This window comes from Anabrus simplex, chromosome 4 (assembly GCF_040414725.1).
Source record: "Anabrus simplex isolate iqAnaSimp1 chromosome 4, ASM4041472v1, whole genome shotgun sequence".
Lineage (NCBI taxonomy): Eukaryota > Metazoa > Arthropoda > Insecta > Orthoptera > Tettigoniidae > Anabrus > Anabrus simplex.
This window is the reverse complement of record NC_090268.1, coordinates 250,679,037-250,695,091: the sequence shown is the minus strand read 5'-3', so window position 1 is coordinate 250,695,091 and position 16,055 is coordinate 250,679,037. Positions and strand designations below refer to the sequence as shown.

Sequence of the window (16,055 nt, the reverse complement as noted above, 5' to 3'; positions counted from 1 at the left end):
CCAGTCAAGCTAGCGTTGCTGTAACAACCTGACGTACTTAATACGCTCCGTACGAGTAAGTACCGCATTAGCCATCTTTGACGTACGGGAAGTCTCTTGTACAGTACGGTATTATTAACAAACTTTTTTCTACATTTTATTTCAGAAAATCCTGAACATTTCTTCCAACAAATGTTTCAAACGGAATTATATATCAACTTGACTATCTTTTAGATCCATTCGACTACCATAATTTCCGAACTCCGCTAGCTTTGACATACGTTTTATCACAAGCAACGCCTCTACAGAAGTTCCATTTTCTTCTCGACTTTCAGATCTCCCAATCATATACATTTTAAACTTGTTTATTACATTCACACTTCCGTTTTAAATAACTGAACGTGATTTTACCACCTTGGATTCAACTTGGGAATTGAAGAAACATCCCCCTTTGATGATTGTATTTATACTCAAGGCCTTCACAGTCTTAATGATATTATAAAAATATGGATCCATTTTAGTTTTAGACTCTCAAAATTTCATGTTTAATCACGTTTTAATCTTCAAAACTGTTAATTTCACTCTCTTTTAACATACTTTGGTGCATTATCGTTGTTTTAGATGTTATTGTATAATGTTTTACGAAACCATTTTTCAACATTTTAACCTATAATTTATAAGTATATGTATTATTTTAAGATTGATATAGGCTGATGATGCCCGTAAGGAGGGTGAAACATGTACCTTTGACTTTTATGTATTATGTATAAAAAATATTTGACCATATGAAATAGTGGATCATATTGTATTGTATTGAACAGGTGGACTTATAATATTGTAATAATACTTGAGACATACCACTTAGTCGAGCAGCTCTTCTTCTTTCTCTCAATTCTTCCCAACCCAAACATTGCAACATTTTTGTAACGCTACTCTTTTGTCGGAAATCACCCAGAACAAATCGAGCTGCTTTTCTTTGGATTTTTTCCAATTCTTGAATCAGGTAATCCTGGTGAGGGTCCCATACACTGGAACCATACTCTAGTTGGGGTCTTACCAGAGACTTATATGCACTCTCCTTTACATCCTTACTACAACCCCTAAACACCCTCATAACCATGTGCAGAGATCGGTACCCTTTATTTACAATCCCATTTATGTGATTATCCCAGTGAAGATCTTTCCTTATATTAACACCTAGATATAAGAAAACATAAAGGTCCAATAACACTGCCCTGAGGAACTCCCCTCTCAACTATTACAGGGTCAGACAAAGCTTCACCTACTCTAACACTCTGAGATCTATTTTCTAGAAATATAGCAACCCATTTAGTCACTCTTTTGTCTAGTCCAATTGCACTCATTTTTGCCAGTAGTCTCCCATGATCTACCCTATCAAATGCTTTAGACAGGTCAATCGCGATACAGTCCATTTGACCTCCAGAATCCAAGATATCTGCTATATCTTGCTGGAATTCTACAAGTTGAGCTTCAGTGGAATAACCTTTCCTAAAACCGAATTGCCTTCTATCGAACCAGTTATTAATTTCACAAACATGTCTAATATAATCAGAAAGAATGCCTTCCCAAAGCTTACATACAATGCATGTCAAACTTACTGGCCTGTAATTTTCAGCTTTATGTCTATCACCCTTTCCTTTATACACAGGGGCTACTATAGCAACTCTCCATTCATCTGGTAGAGCTCCTTCGGTCAAACAATAATCAAATAAGTACTTCAGATATGGTACTATATCCCAATCCATTGTCTTTAGTATATCCCCAGAAATCTGATCAATTCCAGCCGCTTTTCTAGATTTCAACTTTTGTATCTTATTGTAAATGTCATTGTTATCATATGTAAATTTTACTACTTCTTTGGCCTTAGTCTCTTCCTCTATCTCGACATTATCCTTGTAACCAACAATCTTTACATACTGCTGACTGAATACTTCTGCCTTTTGAAGATCCTCACATACACACTCCCCTTGTTCATTAATTATTCCTGGAATGTCTTTCTTGGAACCTGTTTCTGCCTTAAAATACCTATACATACCCTTCCATTTTTCACTAAAATTTGTAATACTGCCAATTATTCTTGCCATCATGTTATCCTTAGCTGCCTTCTTTGCTACATTCAATTTTCTAGTAAGTTCCTTCAATTTCTCCTTACTTCCACAGCCATTTCTAACTCTATTTCTTTCCAGTCTGCACCTCCTCCTTAGTCTCTTTATTTCTCTATTATAATAAGGTGGGTCTTTACCATTCCTTACCACCCTTAAAGGTACAAACCTGTTTTCGCATTCCTCAACAATTTCTTTAAATCCATCCCAGAGTCTGTTTACATTTTTATTTACCGTTTTCCACCGATCATAGTTACTTTTTAGAAACTGCCTCATACCTGCTTTATCAGCCATATGGTACTGCCTAACAGTCCTACTTTTAAGACCTTCCTTTCTATCACATTTATTTTTAACTACCACATAAACAGCTTCATGATCACTAATACCATCTATTACTTCAGTTTCCCTATAGAGCTCATCTGGTTTTATCAGCACCACATCCAAAATATTTTTCCCTCTGGTTGGTTCCATCACTTTCTGAATCAGCTGTCCTTCCCATATTAACTTATTTGCCATTTGTTGGTCATGCTTCCTGTCGTTCGCATTTCCTTCCCAATTGACATCTGGCAAATTCAGATCTCCCGCTACAATCACATTTCTTTCCATGTCATTTCCCACATAGCTGACTATTCTATCAAATAATTCCGAATCCGCATCAGTGCTACCCTTTCCCGATCTGTACACTCCAAATATATCAAGTTGCCTATTATCTTTAGAAATGAGCCTTACACCTAGAATTTCATGTGTCTCATCTTTAACTTTTTCGTAGCTTACAAATTCTTCTTTCACCAGAATGAAAACTCCCCCTCCCACCTTTCCTATCCTATCCCTACGATACACACTCCAGTGCCGTGAGAAAATTTCTGCATCCATTATATCATTTCTCAGCCATGATTCAACTCCTATTACAATATCTGGTAAATATATATCTATTAAATTACTTAATTCTATTCCTTTCTTTACAATACTTCTACAGTTCAACACTAACAATTTTATGTCATCCCTACTTGATTTCCAGTTCCCTGTTCCCTAATCACCGCTCCCTAGGCCATCCTGTTTCCCTGAATGTACCTCCCTATTACCCTTCCAAACAAATTTCCTAACTTATACGTACCACTGCGGTTTAAATGAAGGCCATCCGAGCGCAGATCCCTATCTCCTACCCACCCATTAGGATCGAGAAATTTCACTCAGGTAAGCAAGGGGATGGGATCTAAACAAGTTGAGAAGAGAGTGAGGGATTGTTTCAAAGATGATGTTGCACAAGTACTAAGTAAAAAGGCTGAAAGAAACGGTAGATGAAGAGTGGACGATCAGTAGGACTGCTGAAGGAACGTTAGGAAGAAAGGCAAGGTCAAGTGTGAGTCGATGGACTACTCAAGAGACCTGATTGATGAGTGGCAAAATTACAGTAACACAAAATATTAGGAGGGGAGATAAGAATACAGGCAATTCAAGAATGAAATAGTTAGAAAATGCAGGACAGCAAAGGAAGAGTGGCTGATACTAGAATGTTGAAGATTGTATGGTTGTAGGAAAGGTAGATGCTGCCTATAGGACAATCAAGGAAACCTTTAGAGAAAGAAAAACTAGATGTAATAATATTAAGAGCTCCGACGGAAGACCACTTGTAGGGAAAGGAGACAAGGCAGAAAGATGTCAGGAACATATTCAGCAATTTTATTGTGTGAGAGAAGTAGATAATTTTCTGGAACAAGATGATGATATTGATGCTGCTGAAATGGGAGACCCAATCTGTAGGTCAGAATTTGACAGAGCTTTGAGAGACCTGTATAGGCTTAAGGCACCTCTAATTGAAGACACATATTCTGCCTTAGCAGAATCCAGCATGGTGAAGTTATTCAATTTAGTGTGTAAGATGTATGATACAGGAGAAGTGCCATCCAATTTTAGGCCGGGTATTGTTATACCTATTTAAAAAGAATGCTGGTGCTGACAGGTGTTAAAACTACTGCACCATTAGTTTAGCATCTCATGCTTGTAAAATTTGAGCACATATTACTTACAGAAGAATGGAAAGACAAGTTCAAGCTGAGTTGGGAGATCAGTTTGGCTTCAGAAGAAATATGGGAAGACTTGAAGCAGTGCAGCCTTTACATCTGATCTTAGAGGTTAGAATTAGGAAGGTCAAGTCCACATGCGTGGCATTCGTAGATCCAAGCTATTTGAGATTCTGAAGGTGATCAGGATCAGATACAGAGAAAGGATGATTATCTGCAGTCTGTACGAAAATATTTGATAACAATCTAGGGCTATCCAGAAAGGAGAAAAGGCTGCAGTTTGTCCCCTCACTTTTTCATTGTTTATATAGAGCAGGCAGTAAAGGAAATAAAAAATAAGACTTAGAAAGGGAATTACAATCCAGGGAGACAAAATTAAAACCCTGAGATTTGCTGATATTATTTTATCTGTTTCTGCTGAAGATATGAGTATGAAAGGTATAAACACAGGCTTGGAGGAGTACAAGATGGAAATAAATAAATCCAAAACAAAAGTAATGGTATGCTGTCAGAACAAAGTCAGGTGATGCAGGAAATAAAGGGTACACGGGAAAAAGGGGGAATGTCTTATTTTCTACAAACTGAGATAATTAAATTTGAAAGTTTCAACCTTTAATACTGTCTACAATAATACATGTACATGTAACGTTATGTAACGTTAGCCTAATATATTGGTATTGTAAATAGATAATAATGAAAATATAGAATTAAGTTTTGTAATTGAAAAAAAAAATGGAAAATGAAGTAAATACACATTTGTCATGAAAATAAAGGGGAATGTCAGTCTTCTGAACACATTATCATGGAAATAAAGGGGAAGGTCACTTTCAACAAACCCTAACAAATAACCTGTCAATTTATAGTGAGGAAGTGTATCAATGAATGATCTTCCCTCTGGTCCACAAAATGATCTAAGGACGTGCAGATCAGAAAATTTTGCTGCAGAGATTGGATGTAAACCTGAAATAGAAATAAATTACAAATTTAAAATCTCAATATTGCCAGCATGTTTGCGAATGTAGAGCAAGCAACTTCGTGTACATTAACTCTTACACTTACGTTCATAAGATGCCTCTGGAAGAACAAACTCATTAACTGGTGTTTCTAGGAAGTGTGGAGTTGATGATTTTCGAGAATTTACAACAGGTCGTTCCCATTGGCCGTTGTAACTCTCTGTATTCTATGAATCGTGGATGCTCAATGGAGATAAGTTCCCTTATAGGTCTTGTTTTAAAAGGGCAAACTTTTCTGTACAAGGGAGTCAAAAACTTGGTCCACTGACGAATCATTGGTTGATCAACTTCAATTACATGGAAAGAGAAGGGCTTATTTCTGGCACTCCTAAAATGATCCACCCAGTCTTCTGGCGTTTCAGCTGCAAATTTCAGATTAATTAGTGCCATGTTTCTATCGCACTCTTAAGTACGAGTGCCCACGAATGGGAAATACTATTTTCACAGAATAGAGGCATTTGGCATGATGTACTGTAAAGTGGAGAAATCTGAAAATATAAAATGATGTAACTTAGAACACACTTCATCTGCTGCTTTATGTGCAACTGTCTCTGGGTATGTATAGAATACTGAGTGTCCTCTAGACAAAACCTTCAATTTCCTTACGCTCTGCACAATCTTTAAGTGATTCTATTTGTGACATTCTAAGTTTAACCTCAGCTGAATAAGTGCCGCATGTACTGCATGTATCTGTGCGAGGATATCCAAAACTTGTGTTGAATTTGGTACAGAATATTTTCTGGTGAGTTTCATATGACACAGGACTATTGGGATTCTTATCCATAAACGTAGCATGCATTTTCTTAAGTGATAAGCTATGTGGCAAGTACACTTTTCGTGAATCGTGGAGACTGTAATGGCTCTGCCTTCTTCTAAAAGACTTTGTGATCCTCAATAGAACACAGTATTAATTCTGAATGCTTCTTCGGTCGACTTGTCTGTTTTCCGCGGCTGTCAAGCTGGGGTGCACCAGCTTTTAGATTTTTTTGTTTGGTCTCTAGCCGTTTCTTAGAAATACCGAAGATGGACAGAAATGCTTTGTAACATACATTTCTTTCAACGATATTCCCATCTACTGGGATTCTAACCTTATACTTGTATCTCTGATCATGAAACTGTGCTTCCAGTTCGGTTTTCCTAGTTCTCCTTTGAGCAACTGGCTTAATGTCTATTAGACCAGATAAGTAACTACTCTGTTTGTTTCTAGTACTGAGCAGATTAAAGTTATGAAGAAGCTTTTTTCTGTTGTTCTCAGAAATGTTTGTAAAACACTGCAACCTGTTGCAATGACAGTCTTCCTCTTGTTCATGAGATTGTACCTTAAGTTTGTTACCTCACTCACTCGACCGAAACTAGGTCTCTTCTTGGTTGATGCCATTCTTGTGCTACCGTTCTCTTCTTCAGACATTGCATGCAAACTACGCGATAAACAACAGTCATGAAAAATTAACACAAGGTAAGTTGAAACAACTGACTATCAACTGAGTGTCGTGTAAAACAGTGCTGCCACATACCAAACTGACATTCCCCCTTTGTTTCTTGTTCTGTGGTGACATTCCCCTTTCATCAATTGTACATGTATTCTTAAACTTTTTGCATTACCGTGACTATTCCCTTTACTTGGTTGGACATTGTCTTAAACTATTCTCCTGACCATAAAGTATATATGGGTAGTGTTCATTCATTTTTTGTTTTACATTGACATTCTCCTTTTTTCCTGTGTACCCTTCAAACACTATTTTAGGAAATGAATTTTAAAAGGAAGGAGATATTTTCACTTGGGTAATAGCGTGACTAAGGATGGCAGAAGTAAGGAGGACATAAAACGTAGACTGGCTTAACCAAGGAAGCCCTTTCTTAAGAAAATACATTTTCTCGCTTCTAACGTTGATGTAGGTATTAGAAAGACGTTTCTGAAGACTTCCGTCTGGAGTGTGGCATTGTATAGAAGTGAAACTAGCCCTGAAAAAAAGAAACTAGGAGCTTTTGAAATGTGGTATTACAGATGAATGCTGAAGGTGAGATGGATAGATCAAATCATGACTGAAGTGATACTAATTCAAATTGGTGGGAGGAGAACGAGAAGAAGAGATTGAATGATAGAACAAATCTTAAGACACGTAGGACTTGTTCAGTTAGTTTTTGAGGGAACTGTACACATAAGAACGGTAGGGGTAGGCCAGGGCAACAAACAGATTAGAGTAGATGTATGATGTAGTAATAATGTAGAAATGAAAAGTTACGTGCAAAATGAGTTTGTCATGGAGAGTTGCAGTCTATGGGCTGATGACTCAGATTGTTTTGATAGGAAAGTAGCTTAATGCTCTAGTATATACCATGCTCTGGTTATTATGGATATCCATATAGATGTATACCTGACAGAATGTATTGCAATGAATTTTACTTCTTTCCTTTTTCCTGTAGGTCCAGACACCAGGCCGTATATACCACTAGTTCTTAACCAGTTAATTGTTATCATCAATAGGCCCAATACACCGAAGACTCTATTAGAGAATACAGGTATGTTGTTCACTTGTGTCTTTGAAATAATTGTTTATGGGTGGAAGGATTTAGACATGCCTGCCAATATTTTTAAAATGAAATGTGCAAGATAGAATGATTGGACAGTTTTAGGCATATAGGAAGTTCCATACTCTTAATTGAGAACAGTAGGAATTTGAAATAAAAGGATCTTTTACAAAGTTGGCGGTGTGGAAATTGAAATAGGAAAGATGAAATGTGGAATATTGTCCAACACTTCTTTCAATGTATTAATGAACGAAAGATGTCTTTTGCATGGTATTTTAATGCAGTAATTTTGTTTAATTTTTTAACATTTCTGTAGAGCTATTGTTGCAGTTCTTTTGTAAAAGAGCAGTTTGTTGCATGCTATTCTGATTCTGGAAGACGGTTTATCAACAGTTATTGCTCCTAATGGATGAGATACTGTCTATGGGAAATATATATTAACATTTCTGTTTTGAAATATAGATAGTAGGGGAAATTTCCAGTTAGACTTTCTTACAGTTTGGTTTAAAATAGAAATTAATCATACTTTGTAATTTAATTTCTTTTCCAGAACATAAATGGTGTAAGATAGCAGTGAAATGGTTAATAGGAGTTTCATCAGTTTATTCACTGTATTTTGAAAATGTTTTATTTACCCATTATTAAAATAGCTTCAGTATTCCTTTGCCCATTTTTAGATGTTGAGCTGCAATTTTTATTGCCCTCTCATGTTTTAAAGTTGTTTCCAACCTGACATTTTTTGTTTGCTCTCTTTTGTTGTTTCTTGTCACTAAATTTCATAGTTTATTATTCAAGATTCCTGTTAATGTTGAATGAAGACCTGATTGTATTTTCTTATGAGTACATGAAGATAATTCAGAAGGGAAAATGAAAATTGAAACAACGAAAGAATGCGCCTAGACCATCCCAAGTGTGCACAGTGGATGATTTTGAGAGTGATAGATGCGATAAGTAGTTCAGGTGCCTGTGTGCACACATGTGAACAAAGGTCAGTAAAGGGTAGCCCAATCTGAAGTGCAATAAATTATCATCTCCTTCATGGTATGTGGTCAGTAAGGCCCTGGATCATGTCCCATGGAATTGCGACCTATGCTTGCTGCACTGCAAGGGTCAGTTCTTACAGTTCGGGGTAATTTAGGGGACTTGTGCATGCGTCTGCCAATCAGGTCCCACACACTTTCAATGGGGGTTAGGTCCAGTAACCTGGTGAACCACTGTAAAAGCATAATGTCTTGGAAAGCTTCCCTGGAGATATCTGGGCATTGTCGTGCTGAACTTCCTATTTGCAACAGTTGCCATCAGAGGGACAGTTATGGAATTGACAGCCCTGTGCAGATACTGTTAGGCAGTCATATGCCTTCAACAATCACTAAGGTGATTTCACTGAGTGAGTTGGCCGTGCAGTGAAGGGTGCGCAGCTGTGAGCTTGCATTCAGGAGATATATGGTTTGAATCCCATTGTCGTCAGTACTGAAGATTTTTTCAATGGTTTCCCATTTTCACACCAGGCAAATGATGGGGCTGTACCTTCATTAAGGTCACGGCTGCATCTTTCCAACTCCTAGCCTTTTCCTATCCCATTGTCGCCATAAGACCTATCTGTGGCTATGTGACGTTAAGTCAGTTGTAAACTAATGGTGATTTCATATGAAAGCCAATAGCTCCCCTGACTGCAGTGCATGGGGTCGGCTCCACTTCCCTCTTGGCAATACAGTCGACATGACCTGTTTCTTTGGTACACCATCGGGCGTGTTTGCGACAATTGTTGTTGCCAAGATAAGAAGCGTGATTCATCACTGAAGACGGAGATTACGTCACTTATCGGCCCTACATGAATGTTCCGGAAATAGGACAGCCTCGTACGCCAATTTTGTAAGGTCAGAGTTACAATTGCTTCAGGGACGCAGTATTGTAAGCCACCTGCATGTAAACAGTCAGTTCTTTGTTGTGTTACGTGTGGTGCCACAGTAGCTTGAATTTCTGCTGCTGTTGCTTGGAGGTCTGTCTGGAATATCTGAATGATATTGTGATCGTTGCACTCTGTTGCCCATCAGGTCTGTTCTGTTCCAGGTCTCCGTGCATAGGTACTGTCATTTGATGACTGAAACTATACACTGTACTGTAGATGCATTTTGGCCAACACGCTACTACAGGCCGCATAGATAACCTACTCTTAGGCAGGCATGTTATCTGTAACTTCTCAACTTATGGCAGTTGTTGATGTACTGCTTGTATGCATCGATGAGGCATATTTCACTAGTGAACCCTTCACGTCACTGCACCTCGTAGACTACAAATGAACTAAGCTCTCCCGGGCTTTGCAAACAGGATGTGTATCGTTGATGAACAATCTGCTGGAGAGGACTGTATGAAGATCCGATTGCCTTGGAACTAGTTTTGTTTACATATCTGGTGGATACAATTCCATTTTTCGAATATGAACATGAACGACTTATTCTTTCGTAGTATTACAATTTCCATTTTCCCAAATGTATAAAGTATGTCTCTTGTATGGCGGAGGCTCTTAATAACCTAAATAACTGGCGGAGACAAGTTCCATAACATAAATAACTGGTGGAGAGAAGTTCCATATCAGGCTTAGTTTATTATTAACTGGGCGACTTGGCTGAGCGGTTAGGGGCATGCAGCTGTAGCATGCATCCAGGAGATGGTGGGTTTGAACCTCGCTGTCTGCAGCCCCGAAGATGGTTTTCTGTGGTTTCCCCATTTTCACACCAGGCAAATGCTGGGGCTGTAATTTAATTAAGGCCACGGCTCATTCTTTCCCACTCCTAGACCTGTCTCATCCCATCGTCGCCTGAAGACTTGTCTGTGTCGGTGCAACATAAAGCAAATTGTACAGAGATTGAAGACATGAATACATTGATTGATTCTTAAGGGGTAAGGGTGGTTGATTGCTTGTATTCTACAGTGCTGATACCAAGAGGTTATTGGTCATACAGAATTTCAGGAGGGTAGTGATTTAAAAGTAATGTGTAGCACTCAATGTTACAAGTTATTGAAGGGACAGGTGGAGTTGAGTTATTTTTCTTCTTAAGATTTTATGACCTGCATTCAGTTTTATAACGTAGGTCGTTGTCTTCGTTCATTTTGATGGTGTCAGGTCCATGACGGTCCATTTCTCAGAATTAAGATTTTTTAAAAAGATGATCCTTTAATTTATTTTCCATGGTTTAGGCAGCAAATACTGCATTTTCTTGCAAATAGGATCCATTTGTATCATATTTTTAATGCTGAAAAATCGAGGAGTGTCTTGTATGCGCATATTTCAAATTAAGAGCATCTATCAAATAACTATACATACGGAAATCCTCATATATTCCAAAACAGAAAATGTATTATTCAGATTTTAAAAAAATAGACCATTATACAGTATTAGCCTGATATAAATCTACCGCAATTGCGGCAAGTACACGCGCGTGGTAGGGTAGGCCTAATTTCACGTTCAGTGCATCTGAAATAAATGGGAAATACCGTTAGGCTTTTAAAATTAAAATTATTAGTGGAGAATGTTTCAAAATAAAAATAAATTGCAGTTACTGGTTGTTACATTTTATTCATCACTGTCGTGAAGGTGTCCATAATTGCTGCCATCATCATTGTCTGAACTGCCTTCTGAATTGGTAACATCTGCAGGATCGTTTGTTTCCCATATTGCATCATCTTCCGATCCATCCAAGGCGCACAAAATTCCAAGTTTCGTGCAACTTAGTTCAACAATTTCTGTCATGATGAATCACCAGGCACGAACTATCCACTCACACACTGTTTCAGTGGATGTTTCTTTGTAATTTTCCCATCTTTTGTCAGAGAGTTGTTTCCAGCTACCATCCAGTTGACATAAAAATGCCTCATGGTCTTTGAATGGCTTGTTGACAGGGACATCAAGTGGCGGAAGGATAGAAGTTAATCCCACCCTCCCACCCTGCAGAATTATTGTGGCGTGAGTGTTCATTTGCAGCATCTTCTCTTTTACGGCATCAACAAGGTGACCTCAAACTCTCCAGCACGAGCAGTGCCTTCTTCTGTAGCAAAGGTCAGGGGCAGAGAGACCACACGGTGTGCAACCAATCTTATCATGAGATCTGCCACCGTTCACCCCTTCTCATGAACGTGGATAATAATCCCTTTGGGAAAGTTGCCCTTGAGCCAGGTTTTTAAAAATATAGTATACGGAGGAAGTTACATTCCATCAGCCATAATTGGCAGCATTACCGTACAGCGTAATTTCTCACCTCCCGTGGTTTTAACAAGTACACTTGAGGCTCCCTTGGCATTAGTGGAGCATCTCAGCATATCAAAATAAACCGCAGTCTAATGCGTGCTTCCTATTTGCGATGGGAGAAACTGGTGTTCTTGCTGCTGTCAAGACACGAACCGATGGAATTCTAACACTTTATCCGTGTATTCCTCTGGGAGTCACTGACACAATGATTTATGCATCCGTAAAGCCAGGTTGTTTCTTCACATGAAATGCACAGCCCAACTTCTGCTTGCTTTGAACTAGTTTCCACTGATTCCATAACTCCTTGTGATTTCACATGCCTTAATATGTAGCATTTCATGAGACACTGTTGCCGCTGTTCCTGGTTTTCTGTACCCACACCAACATCATCTTATCCAGTTCAGAATATTTACCTGTTTGTGGTCCACAAAAAGATTTTATATATTATTTTTTTGGCAACCATTAGTTTTTCCTGTTGTTTTTGCCAATATCTGATTGTTTGGCTGAACAGCAAATTCACAAGTGGCGTCCCGCACACCATTCTTATCGGCAAACATAAAAACATTTAGTTTAAAAGAAGGAAAATAAATTTTGCGCTCATAGCAGTACACAACTAATTGCAATGATATCTTAATTTTCCCTGACTGCTAGCGGGTTACTGTAATTTGACTGAATGACTACTGCCGGATAAAGCGTGTTTAAAAAATGAGTGAGAGAGAGATAGCTCAAGGTGGTTGGCTGGCTGGCTTGGAAAGCAGCCTTGAGGCAGGAGTTTGTTATTTTTTATAACAGAAGCTAGCTACAGTCTTTCACCCGGTTACAAAAGAATGCAGTTTCTTGTACTGGCACCCACAAAGTGACGTACGGTAACAGCAATTCGTACCGTACACTTAAATTTAATGCAAGAACATCCTCAGAATACCGTATCAAAAATAGCAGTAACTTATTAATTTCCCATTATCCAATGCCTAGTAAAAGGAATTCTGTTGTAAACACACATCATTTGTTACCCATATTTCGGGTCTGATATGCAAGGCAAAATTTATTTTTCTTTTTCCTAACCGTAAAGATGAAGGGTTTTATATGTGATGGGGTTTTATACACAAGTAAATATGGTACTCATATAGCGTATCCCATAATTAAATGTTTCAAGTATTCTGAATGCTGTCAGTGTTAGGAAAACAAATGGTTTCTGATGAAATAATTAACCCAACAAAACACGACACTGAATGATAATTGTAAGTGCAGAAAATTGCAGAATTGTCTTTGCAGGTGGGGTTAATTTACCTTGTATAATTGGAAGGCAGGTAGGACATACCATGCATATTTTCTTTGTACACATTTAGCTGATAATCACTTCGTTTTACCGTGTAAAACTATAATCGCCACCAATCTGGCTGTAACATTGCATTAATAAGAAAATTAAATTGAGGATGTTGTTTAAGTGCCCATAATATTCCATTGTCGAAGAATGCAGACTTCAGTTTTAATTTCTGTTTAGGTTATTTATAGTGTGGCAATTCAATAATGCCTGTAATGATCTATTTTGGTCACAGGTGTGCCAGTTTTATTGTACTGCCTCTTTAAGGATGCAAAATAATGAGGGTTGGAATTTTAATAGTTGCAACTACAAAAGAAATGCATGTTATAAAGTTTTACTGTCCTTCAAAGTAGTCACCAGCATTGTCTATAACCAGTTGCCAGCGATGTGGAAGTTGTAGGATACCTATAGCAGCACCTGTTATGTTGGTAGTTAGAATTGAGCAGTCTGCTGCCGGACGAATCACTGGAACAGTTCTGAAGCGGAATGCCATAAAGTGGTTCCTTAATCTTAGGAATCAAGTCGAAGTCACAAGGGCTTAAGTTTGGGAAACATGTTGGATTGTACAGCAATTCCCAGCCCCATCAAGTGAACAAATCAGTCATAGCTTTGCTCAGTATGCAGGTTATCGTTGTTGTGCAAAATGATTGGTGGGTTTGCAGAAAGCATCGCCGCTTCCATCTGAATGCTGGTCACAGCTTGTGTTCCAAAAATGAACAGTAATACTGTGCATTGACGGTCTGCTGTGGAGGAACATAATACATTAGGGTAACACCATCACATTTGCACATGAGAATAACCAGAACTTTCACATTGCTGGGGTTCTGACGAACTCTCGATTTTCGTGGCGACCTGCAATAACGCCATTCGTTCGATTGCCGTTTCAATTATTATGGCTCATACGATTTGGCTCTTGTATCATCTAGTGTAAGGATACGGTGTAAGAAAGCCTCTCCTTTGCGCTCATACCGCTCCAATATGTTACAGGCAGCGTTGTATCGTAACCATTTCTGTCAAATCACTTGGAATTCATCATGATGCAATGTTTCTCATTTCTAGGCGTTCCTTCAGGACGTGAAGCACAATCGTATGCTCTAATCCAGTGTCTTGGGCCAGCTCAAGAATCATTTGCATCGATCAGTGTCCCGTAATGCGACGCATGCACCTCTTCCTCATTGACACTAGGATGACCTGGTTAACATGTCTGTCACATTTGTGCATCCATCGCTGAAGGCTTTTACTCCCCGTATCACTGTTCTGTAAGGCAATGAAGATTCCCAACAAGCCTTTTGAAGAACTTGATACTGTTATGCTGTACGACTTCTGACACATTGTCTTTATCCAGCTCTGTTGTTTCTGTTTTGAAAACATCGTGACAACACTACCTTAGACCGCCAGCTAACACGAGGCTCTGTTCTTCTCGGCAGTTCACATGCGTGTGATGTGGGGAGGTAGAGTCCATATGCTCCGAGGTAAAGTCAGTGTGTAACTAACGTGCCATCAGCGACATTATGTTCTGTTGCATGGCGTCTCTACAGCAGTGTTGCCACTATTAAATTTCCAACCTTCGTAACTTGGTAAGGGCTTGTTCAGTTAGTTATGAGGTAAGCGTAGGTGGTAAGAATAAGGGTACGTTTATGCTGCAGCTTCGCTGCTGGCACATCTCCAAGCCTCGCTGCCCGATGTTAGGCGATGATGAAACAAACCAATGGATCTCAATCGGTGCTTTTACCCTGGATGCCGGCTCATAGCTGCGCTGCTGGCTGCTATCCTCGCCACATCCATGGTCTCAAACATGTTTGATTTTCGAGCCTGGCACATCGCTGGCTATCCTGTAACTTGGACTGTGATTGGTTCTTTCAAGGTTACCTGCTCTCCCACTCTTCCCCTCTTTGCACTCTATGCACATGTTCAGTGATCGCTTGCTCATTTGCTGTCTGAGCCTGTCTTCGAACGCAATGCGATTTGGAACCAGTGGCACGGGGATCATCATAACAGGTTCATATGGGATAAAAAGAAGTGATGAGATGACGAGCGGCCAGTAGATCTCGTTCTGTTTTATGAGGGAGGGTGGCCTGTTTTATCGTGATTAAAAGTGAAGATTTTAATTGTTTTTGTTAACTATTTTATTCTACCGGGCGAGTTGGCCGTGCGGTTAGGGGCGCGTAGCTATGAGCTTGCATCAGGGAGATAGTGGGTTCCAACCCCACTGTCTGCAGTCCTGAAGATGGTTTTCAGCAGTTTCCCATTCTCACATCAGGAAAATGCTGGGGCTGTACCTTAATTAAGGCCACGGCCGATTCCCTCCTATTCCTAGCCCTTTCCTCTCCCATCGTCGCCATAAGACCTATCTGTGTCGGTGCGACGTAAAACAAATAGCAAAAAAAAAACCTATTTTATTCTATTGGCTGTGTGTTTATCTATCTATTTACTTATATGTCAGTGCCTTGTTCAATTTTATTACGTTTTACTCTTTTCAATTTTAGATAAAAATAGGCATTGCGAATTAGATCCACTACTTATTTTAAATTTATAATAATTTTCCTCCTCATTATCATTTTTCTAATGCTAGTCAGTTGGTTAATTATAACTTTTAATCCATCTTGTACCATCAGGGGCCGATGACCTAGGTGTTAGCCCGCTTTAAACAAGAAGCATCATCATCATCATCATCAAACTATGGAATGAAGTGGCAAAAGAATGCGGAACTATTACGTCACCTTTGTTCTTTTATTCTTTCGAATTAGGGGACCTCTTATCATTACAAGCAGGTGATTTATATGAAGTACCTCGTTTTTCATGGAAAGTTCGACAGTTATTTTT

General features: G+C 38.9%; 1 protein-coding gene across 1 annotated transcript in view; it reads left to right on the top strand.

The window, feature by feature from the left end:
* Tnpo (transportin 1) overlaps positions 1–16,055 on the top strand; it is a 341,883-nt gene that overhangs the window by 148,856 nt on the left and 176,972 nt on the right. Inside the window, exon 15 of the mRNA XM_067145500.2 lies at positions 7,561–7,656. Within this exon, the coding sequence (XP_067001601.1) occupies positions 7,561–7,656 (96 nt within the window). The remainder of the gene's footprint in view (positions 1–7,560; positions 7,657–16,055) is intronic.